At 42.3% G+C, this 10,284-nt stretch overlaps 1 protein-coding gene across 1 annotated transcript in view; it reads left to right on the top strand.

Moving 5' to 3' along the window:
* LOC127672117 (methyl-CpG-binding domain protein 3-like 2B) overlaps positions 1 to 5,780 on the top strand; it is a 13,324-nt gene extending 7,544 nt beyond the window's left edge. Inside the window, exon 2 of the mRNA XM_052167318.1 lies at positions 5,060 to 5,780. Within this exon, the coding sequence (XP_052023278.1) occupies positions 5,060 to 5,780 (721 nt within the window). The remainder of the gene's footprint in view (positions 1 to 5,059) is intronic.
* The last annotated feature ends 4,504 nt before the right edge of the window (positions 5,781 to 10,284 follow it).

Here is a 10,284-nt window from a genome sequence, read left to right on the forward strand (position 1 = left end):
AATGCTGCTATGAAGCCCATGCCCGTGATGGGAGACAAGGATCAGATTTATCTTCGCTGAGTATTCCCCCGTTAATGCCAACTCTGAAATGGGTCTCACCACTACTCTTCCGAACTTGCTCCAGAAAGATTTTCTCATAGTCTTTTTGGGGGGTAGATAGGGGGTGGATTCAAGACAGTGTTTCTCTGTATAGCCTTGGCTGAACTGAAACTCATTCTGTAGATCAAGCTGGTCTTGAACTCAGAGATCCATCTGCTTCTGCCTCCCAAGTGCTGGGATTACAGGCGGTCAACACCATGACCTGGATTGTTTTGTTTTGATTTGTATTGTTTGAGAAAGTGTCTCGGTCGGGCGGTGGTGGTACACACCTGTATCCCAGCACTCTGGGAGGCAGAGGCAAGCAGATCTCTGAGTTCGAGGCCAGCCTGGTCTACAGAGGGAGTTCCAGGACAGCCAAGGCTATACAGAGAAACCCTGTCTCAAAAAAAACACAAAAACAAAAACAAAAACAAAAACAAAAAAAACAAAAAAACAAAAAAAAAAACAAATCTAGAAAAACCCTGTCTCAAAAAAAAAAAAAAAACAGAGGAGGGGGAGCGGGAGAGGGAAAGGGAGAGAGGGAGAGGGAGAGGGGGAGAGAGGTAGAGAGGGAGAGAGGGAGAGAGGGAGAGAGGGAGAGAGGGAGAGAGAAAAAATGTCTCAATAAATAGCTAGGGATGTTCAGGAATGTGCTATGTAGACCAGTCTGACCTCTCATAACCTTAATGGTAGAGAAATTTAAGTCTTGTTCTTCCAAACCTTTTGGAGCTGGGACAGAAGAGGGTTAAGATGTAGCTGCTAGAGTTTCCCGGCATCATGGCAGATGCAGAAGGGGTCTGATTTTAGTAAGGCTTACAAGATTAGGTGTTAGTTGTTGCACCCAGAAATTGAGTTACCATTGTTTCTGAATTAAGTTTGTGTTGTTCTCCTTCATGGCTGCTCATCTCGGGATAAGAGAGAAAGGTCAGAAGGGATAAGTTACCATGAGGAAAGATAGCCATCTTCCTGACTCCCCAAACCAGAGTCTGCTTATTATACATCAAGTAAACCAGTAGGATGGGGCCAGAGAGAGTATAAGTAACAAACCAAAAGATCACCTGTACAAACCAGCGCTATTGGGCAACATCTAAACCATGACAGCTTTCCCATACCAAAATGCATCTTAACTGCACTAACAGCCAAGAGACAAAACCCAGCACAAGTACAGACTCCAAACTCTGCTGCAGCAGTGATGAGCCCTGAAGTGCCTGCCAGCTTTCTTCCTTTCCACTGGAGAGCAAATCACAAAAGAGTTGGAAGCTTTGCTGTCTACTGTCAAAAGACAGAGTGAATGTGAAAGCTCTTAGGCTTTGCTGGGTTAGTCATATTGAGTGAACTTTAAACATCATACTAAATTTGTTTTATGTGAATTCATATCCAGACCAGGAATCTATGTACGGTAATTATGGTGTTAAGCAAGACATATGCCTGCTCAGCTGCCACTTAGCAAGGTCTTATGAGACAAATCCATCCCTCTTTCTCATTCCCTCAGTTATTTTGATAGACACCATGACTATTTTGTGTTATTTTGCTAATCAATGTGTCAGAGAAATATTTGTCCAAGAACTATTTAAGATAGCTTTCCTTGGTTGTAATCATTTTATTAGTTCACAAATAAAAATACTGACTTATAAAAAAAATCTTGTTCTTCCAAACATGTACGATTCCATGAATTCACTTATCATTCATTTCCAAGCAAAGAGAGCCTTACTTTCTCTCGACAATGCCTGCGGTAGGTTCTAATCACTATATTCCCAACGTCTCCCCTTGGGTTTCCTGAAATCCTCCTGATGTTTTTCACGTGTGTACCTACTACTTTGAAGTCAAGGGATTGAGTTTCTGTGTGTGTGGCCTTTCCTTCAGTCTCTGCTCTATACTTTGTCTCCACGTTTGTTCCAGTGAGTATTTTGTTCCCCTTTCTGGGAGGGTCCAAAGTGCCCACACTTTGGTCTTCCTTCTTCTTGAGCTTCGTATGGTATCTTCCAATTGTATCTTAGGTATTCGGGAGTTTGGGACTAATATCCACTTATCAGGGAGTGCATATCATGTGTGATTGGGTTGCGATGGTGCACAACAGTAGGATTTGCTGAAGTCCGCAGAGGTACGAGGATCATGAGTTTGAGGCCAGCCTGGGACTATCGATGCTGGTTAGCTGGAGCTAAGAAATTAGCAGTGATTAAGAAGAGACCAGCATCATTGAGGCGAAATCTTCTGGGAAGTGTTTTCTGAGAGCACAGAGGCTGTGTTCCAGAGATAGCCAAGGTTGTACCTTGTGCGGTGGCTGAACTTGGTAATGTGTAAGAGTCACCTAGGTGGTACTGGCTTTGAAGGCATGAAGGAGTCATGAAGAGCACCTGAGGTTCGGCACTGTGAGAGGCCATGGCAGGCTGTTGGTGAAGATACAGCTTCACTTGCAGTTGAAAGCCCAGGACTGAAGGGGTCATGCATAGAAGTTGAGGCTTGACACCATGAAGAGAGCCTGTGAGAAGCTATTGGTGAAGCCTAGTTACAGCAGAAGATAGCAGTGTTTTGGAGATGCCAGTGCCATAAGATGACCACCAAGAGCAGCAGCAGAAGTGGAGTACAGGCAGCTGGAGCCTAGAAGACACGGTGTGTGCTACAAAGGGCAGAGCTGGAGAAGTGACCCAAGCCCTTGGAGGAGACCAGAAGATCGTGAGTGGATCCCAGACATTGGACAGTTGGAGTGACTTTGCTTTTGATTGTGACTGTGCCCTGATATTTTTCCCTCTTGAAGTAAGAAGTATTTTAGTGGAACCCACAATTAAGAGACTTTGAATTTCTAAAAGGCTTTGAATTTAAAAAAAAAGTATTGGATATTTTAAAGGGATTGAACTTTTAATATGTAAAGACTGTGGGACTTTTAACATTATTTAGATCTTGAGGATTGTATTATTCAGGGTTTCTATTCCTGTACAAACATCATGACCAAGAAGTAAGTTGTGAAGGAAAGGGGTTTATTGAGCTTACACTTCCACACTGCTGTTCATCACTAAAGAAAGTCAGGACTGGAACTCAAGCAGGTCAGGAAGCAGGAGCTGATGGAGAGGCCATAGAGGGATGTTTCTTACTGGCTTGCTTCCTCTGGCTTACTCAGCCTGCTCTCTTATAGACCCCAAGAACACCAGCCCAGGGATGGCAGCACCCACAAGGGGGCCTTCCGCCTTGATCGCTAATCGAGAAAATGTCCCACAGCTGGATCTCATGAAGGCACTTGCCCAACTGAAGCTCCTTTTTCTGTAGTAACTCCAGCCTGTGTCAAGTTGACACACAAAGTCAGCCAGTACACTGATGAATAAGAAAGTAAGGGTTAAGGTTAATAGTGATGTGTTTGTCTGTCAAGTAGACAAGGGGCCAATTGTACTGGCTGGTTTTGTGTGTCAACTTGACACAGGCTGGAATTATTACAGAAAAAGGAGCCACAACAAACATTGCATTGAACTGGAAGCCTAGACTTTCCCCTGATTATTTTGGGCTTCTAAAACCTTAAACCAACAGGCTAGAGAGGAATAACAATGTTAGGATCCAGATTACCATGGGAAATTTGACTGTCTCTCCACAATGGAGGTGAGCAGGATTATGTCTGGAGTACAGGAGATCCCTTAGGGCATCTCTTAGTACTACCAAGTCCTGTGATTAAAGTCCATGGGAAACTACAACACCCTGATCCAAGCAGGATGGCAAAGGGCACAGACCCTTCAAGAATGAAGGTATGGGTCAATTCTCCAGGAAAAGAGCCAAGACCTACTAAGTTGTTTGCCTAAAGTGAAGGAAATACAGAAAGGGTAGTAAAGGAAGGTAGTTATAAATTCCAGCTAAGGACATGTAACTAGTTGCAGAAATGAGGATTATAAAGTAATATGAATGCTTCTGTGTTACTTTGTTAAGAATACATTTGTCGGGGCTGGAGAGATGGCTCAGCGGTTAAGAGCACTGACTGCTCTGCCAGAGGTTCTGAGTTCAATTCCCAGCAACCACATGGTGGCTCACAACCATCTATAATGGGGTCCGATGCACTCTTCTATGTGTGTCTCAAGATAGCTGCAGTGTACTTACCTATAAATAAAAATAAATAAATAAATCTTTAAAAAAATTAAGAATACATTTGTCTTTCTTCCAATTCCTTTAACATCAATTGGTATTTAAGTCGAGACACTAAAAGAATGTTTGCAAGGGACAATGCCCCATTGTAAATTTACAAATGTGTTTGCAATTGTACCAGGAATAGTTATAACATGTTAGGAGTATTCATGACCTTGTTATTGTTTCATATGGACATGAGATATTATTTGTGTCAAGATGACAAGGGGTAGATTGTAATGGCTATTCCTGGTTGTCAACTTGATGATATCTGGAATGAACTACAATCCAGAATTGGAAGGCTCACATATGGTCCTAATCTGGTACCTAATCTGATCTGGGCTGGGAAATAACAAGTTTCTGACCTGGATCTTGGCATGGAGATCTTGAGGCATAGTGGCTATGAATCTCAGAAGATTAAGACAGAGAGATCTCTAAGTTCAAGGTCATCTGGGACAAAGCAAGTCCCAGATCCAGGCCTGGTGACACACACCTTTAATCTGTGGCACGCACCTTTAATCTGGGCCACACCTTCTGCTGGAGACCTATATAAGGACATTGGAAGAAAGAAAATTCACTCTCACTTCTTCCTCTGCTTGCCTTGCGGGACTGAGCAACTGCTAGATCCTTGGACTTCCATTCATAGCTGCTACTGACCATTGTTGGGAGTTGGACTACAGACTTGCTACCTGCCCTGGATATATCTGACTGCAGCCTGTTCTTCCTGTGATCCTGGTTGTGTCAGAATTCCTCAGAGTCCGCCTGTCTCTGTGATCCTGTGATTCTACAATCCTGTTACCCTGAGATCTGGGGAGGATTAGGTGAGAAAGACATTGCCGGTTCCAGCAACTCAACACTTGTCTGCATCTCTGCGGTCCTTTAGGACAAACTCTACAGTCTTGGAGAGGCCTTCAGGAAACTCAGTTTCAAGCCAGCCCGTGATAGGAAGACACACAAGAAGTATGATACCCAACAAATTACAAAAGAGAAGAAGACAGATCCAGGTTGCCCCAAAGAAGATAAAGTCCAAACACAAAGATAGTCTTACGTCCATACTTTCTCGGAGGATGACTAGTTGCATCTTTCAAAAACCTGTGACCATAATAACTTCACACCCTGAGAATAAAACCAGGTACAGGAGAGAGGAAGCTCAGCTGAAGAAACCCACACAGCTCTGTGCATTGAAGAGATTGCAGAACTATCAAGTTGGAGACAGTAAAGGAGGCCTATCATGTCCAATGAAGTTTACCATCCCCATAGAAAGAATTGCACTGGGAATGCAGGATGAAGCCAACAACCACAGTGGTATTGAGGATCTGCTCACTCCTGGAGAAGCCACCTCTGTCCAACCCCCATGCTTGGAAAAGACTGAGCAAGTGGCTCTTCAGTTGTCACCTTCTTTCTCCAGTCAAGGGGTAACAATGCCACTGCCCCTTCATCTGTCACCATCTTACTGCATTCAAGTAACTAAGGCAGACATCCTGAGACAGACCTGGAAGGTAAAGAAAGCCAGGCAGAGACTGGCAGAAGCCTTGAAGGCAGACAGGCTTGCCAGGCAGGCAGAGAACATGAGGGAGCAAAGAAGAGTGGAAAACACGCGTTGAGGCCTCAGTAAGTTTTTGAAGGAACTTTTGGTTTTGGTTTTGGTTTTGAGTTCCGTTGTAGTTTCGGTTTCGGTATCGGTTTTGGTTTTGGTTTCAGTTTTGGTTTTGGTTTTGAGTTCCGTTTTGGTTTCAGATTCGGTTTTGGTTTTGGTTTTTCAACAAAAGGGTTTCCAGGTGTAACCTTGGTTGTCCTGGAACCCTGTCCCAGCCTCCAGAGTGATGACTTAAAAGGCATCACCCAGTATTACTTGTACATCTTTAAATGACAAATTTAATATACCCAACTCACTCATTTTTAAGCCTTTGGAAAAGTAAAAAATATAAGCAGTAGTGGATTTTTTTTGGTTTTTGTCTTGGTTTTTTTTTTCCTTGGGGGGGCGGGGTTCAAGATAGGGTTTCTCTGTGTAGCCCTAGCTGTCCTGGAACTCACTCTGTAGACCAGGCTGGCCTTGAACTCAGAAATCTGCCTGCCTCTGACTCCCAGAGTACTGGGATTACAGGCGTGTGCCACCACCGCCTGGCTAGCAGTAGTGTTTTAAATAATGGTGTTTCCAGTGTGAATAGGAATGTCCTGTAAGAGAATTCATGTGAAAACATCCTTATGTGATGTCAATTGTGATCTACTGTAGGACTCTGGGATAGGAACATGGCAGCATCCAGGCAGGCCTGGTGCAGGAGGAGCTGAAGGGTCTACATCTTCATCTGAAGGCTGCTACCAGAATACTGGCTTCAAGGCAGCTAGGGTGAGGGTCTTAAAGCCCACACCCACAATGGCGCATCTAGTCCAACAGGGTCGCACCCTGTAAGAGTGCCACTCCCTGGGCCAAGCATAAACAAACCACAACAGTGTTTTAAGAGAGGTGCCAGCAGAAGCATTAGGACAGCATTAGGGATCGAAGGAGAGAAAAAGAAGCAGTGATATAAGAGGAAGATAGAAACGGGGAAATGCCAGATAAATATGGTCATATTTCATTGTATTCATGTGTGAAATTCTCTAAAATAATATTTTTTTTAAAATATTTAGTGGAAGAGGGAGAAAAAAGAGGAGTATCAGGGCTGGAGAGATGGATCAGCTGTTAAAAACACTGACTGCTCTCCAAAAGTCCTGAGTTCAAATCCCAGAAAACACATGGTGGCTCACAACCATCTGTCATGAGATCTGACACTCTCTTCTGGGGCATCCTTAGACAGCTACCATGTAATTACATATAATAATAAATAAATCTTTTTAAAGAAGAAGAAGGGGAAGGAGAACGAGAAGGAGGAGAAGGAGAAGAGGAGACTATGAGAAGGCAAATATGGTCAAAGCACTTGAAGGGAAATATGGGAGAACCCTTTTGTACAGTGAAGGTTAAAGGCTAATTGAAGTGTCTGTGCTGCCTATCTTTATGCCAGTGGGACATACAGTGAAGGAGGGAGCCTCAGCTGAAGAAACACCTCCATAAGTTACAGAAAGGGCTGAAGGAGCTGAAGGCGTTTGCAACCCCATAGGAAGAACAACAATATCAACCAACCAGACACCCCCGCGCCCCCAGAGCTCCCAAGGACTAAACCATCAATCAAGGAGTGCACGGGGCTCCAGCTGCATATGCAGCAGTGGATGCACTTGTCAGGCATCAAAGGGAATTTCAGACTTCCCACCCAGGGTGGAGCTCTAGCCCATTGTTCTTCAAGGACCTGCAGTTTCCTGAGAGGCACGCCGATTCTGCTGAGGAGTTTCCAGCCTTTGGGGGAAGGGTTTTCCCCCTGCTTATATATTTGGAGACCCCCCATTAAACTTTGAGCCTTGATCAGAAAACTTGTCTTGGCTTGTTATTTCTCTGCCCGCCTGTCTTTTTATTTCAGCCCCAAAGAAGAAAAAGAAAAAGAAAAAAGAAAAAAATGGTAAAACTTTTAGTATCTGCTGGTGGTCCTCTCTTAATCCAGTCTCAGTTTACACAGAGGAGGATCATTTAAGCTGCCCCACCTTCAGCTCAGAGTCAAGCACAGCTGGAGAAATAGCTGCTTTTAAAAGGGCCAACTGCTTCTCAAATTCTAGGGCAAGTAGGATGATGGTCATTTCTCCTAGAAAAATCTCTTCAAAGGTGATTGTTGTGTCCATAGTACTTTGTCTCTTGAAATTACAGCTAAAAAAAAGAAAAAACCAATGTTTGGTTTAAATTTATAAGATTTGTGTAGTTGCTTCATTTTTGTTTCTGATTGGTCTTAAAGGTATAAGTATGTTTGCATGTCTTGACTATAGAGTATTGGCTTATAAGTTATTGGACATGATTAAAAATTATTACATTGGTAACAAAAAGTTAATTTAAAACTGGTAACTCAGGATTGGAATCATCTGAAACAACACGTGGCATGACCCAACCCAGGAAAAACAGGCCTCTGAAGATCCTTCTAAACTGGCAAAATATTTTACGTAATTCATATCCTAGAAATTAGGCTTTGGTTTTTGTTTTGTTTTTTGGATTTGGTTTTTTTGAGACAGAGTTTCTCTGTGTAGCCCTGGATGTCCTGGAACTCACACTATAGACCAGGCTGGCCTCAAACTCAGAAATACACCTGCCTCTGCCTCTGCCTCCCACAGTGCTGGGATTATAGGTGTGCATAGCTTGTCCAGCGTGCACGGGCTCTAAGTCTGCTTACTGCCTCAACTATAGATTCTGAAAAGTCCCAACTCCCTTCACCTACTCCATACAAAATTATTATGGATTTAAGAGGTTGTTTTTTGCTTTGCATCCTGATAATTGTAAAAAGCATTTGCTTCTAATGAGCTAATTTTAAAGAACCAATAAAGCAATTTCATTAGAAAGTTTTTCCTCAAAGAATGGCTGATAGCCTTACCTTATGTGAGAAAAAAATGTTTTGTCTCTACTTCAACACAAAAAGCTAGGATTTTAAATCTTTCAGTATATATTATTCACAGAAATTTATTACAAGCCTTTGTTCTTAACAATGGGCTTTAAAATTTTTTAAGCTTACCACAGGAGGACTTAAACCTCTGTTCTCAAGGTGGATGCAAATTAACTAGTGAAAGACAACTAACTTTACAGATAGTAGAGAAGGCTACTGTGATCAGTTGTTTATGTTATGTGTTCACAACAATTCCTTGGTAAAGAGAGCATTAATGTAGAGTCACCCTTTATCATCTCCAAATAAAGGTTTAACATAAAGCTATTGATATGTTAATAAAATATTATAAGATAAAATCATAAAAGCTTTTTTTTTTTTTTTGGTTTTTTGGATTTTGGGTTTATTCAAGACAGGGTTTCTCTGTGTAGACCAGGCCAGCCTCTAACTCAGAGATCCGCCTGCCTCTGCCTCCCAAAGTGCTGGGACTACAGGCATGCGCCACCACCGCCCGGCTCATAAAAACATTTTAAAAAGAATGTATTAAGAACCTGATGAAACATTTGTTCCTTATTTAAAATGGCAATCAAATTGGTCATTGCCGAGTGTTGATACTTGGCCTATTGCATGGCAATCCTTGTAGGCAAAATTGATAATTATTATCCAAAAGATAATTGTTAAAATTTGCTTCTATGCATGCCTTTGTATTTTCCTATAGATTTATGCATGCATCCCATAAAGAATGCATCTACTGTACTTATGAACAGCTCTTCTATGGGAGAGAAGCACATGTAATTGGATCACATGTTTATGCTTTTGAGTTTCCCCCTGCTTCAGCACAGATATTTGAATTGGATGCTGTAGCCGCTATTTTTAAAATGTTAAAAATCAAGCTTTTAATTTGTATACTGATAGCCTATATATATATATATATATATATATATATATATATATATATATATATATATATATATATATCATGGCTTACAATTGCTTGAAATTGCTCCTTTTTAGATACTGATAATTCATAAATTTTACAATTATTTATGCAAATACAAATCAAGTTTTAAATAAAAGGTACTGTTCTTTTAAATGACTGTCCTCTGGACACTTAAGAGTTCATCCAGGTGCTAGAGAGATAACTCAATAGTCATCAGAAAGAGTGTTGACTGCTCTTTCTAATGTCATGAGTTCAAATTCCAGCACCAACACGGTGGCTCACAACCATCTATAATTGTGGGAAGCCATACTGGACCCTCTCTAACAGCCCAGAGGGCTGGCAGGGCAAAGGTCCTAAAGAAAACAAAGAAGAGCCTCTCCCCATGAACTGCCAGTTGAAGGGAAGTTCTGAGATAACCACAGGATGCTCCAGACTCTGCAAACATCAGATGTCTCCTCCAGAGGGCCCTTATCTCTTCCTGCTGAAACTGCCAAGAATGCCCCTCCCTCCTTTGTTCTTGCCTCGAGGTGAGCTCTTCCTCTGAAAGCTTAAAACCGGTGTACCCCAGAAAATTAAATTAGACCTTGACAATTGAACCCCCCCTTTGCCTGGTCTCCTTTCTCTCCCCCACCTTTGACCCTCAGGTAGCACCCCTTCGGAACCCTGAATAACTGGGCGTGATGGACAGGTCATAGTGGCGCCTGAACAGGGACCCAAAGT

This window comes from Apodemus sylvaticus, chromosome 21 (assembly GCF_947179515.1).
Source record: "Apodemus sylvaticus chromosome 21, mApoSyl1.1, whole genome shotgun sequence".
Classification (NCBI taxonomy): Eukaryota; Metazoa; Chordata; class Mammalia; order Rodentia; family Muridae; genus Apodemus; species Apodemus sylvaticus.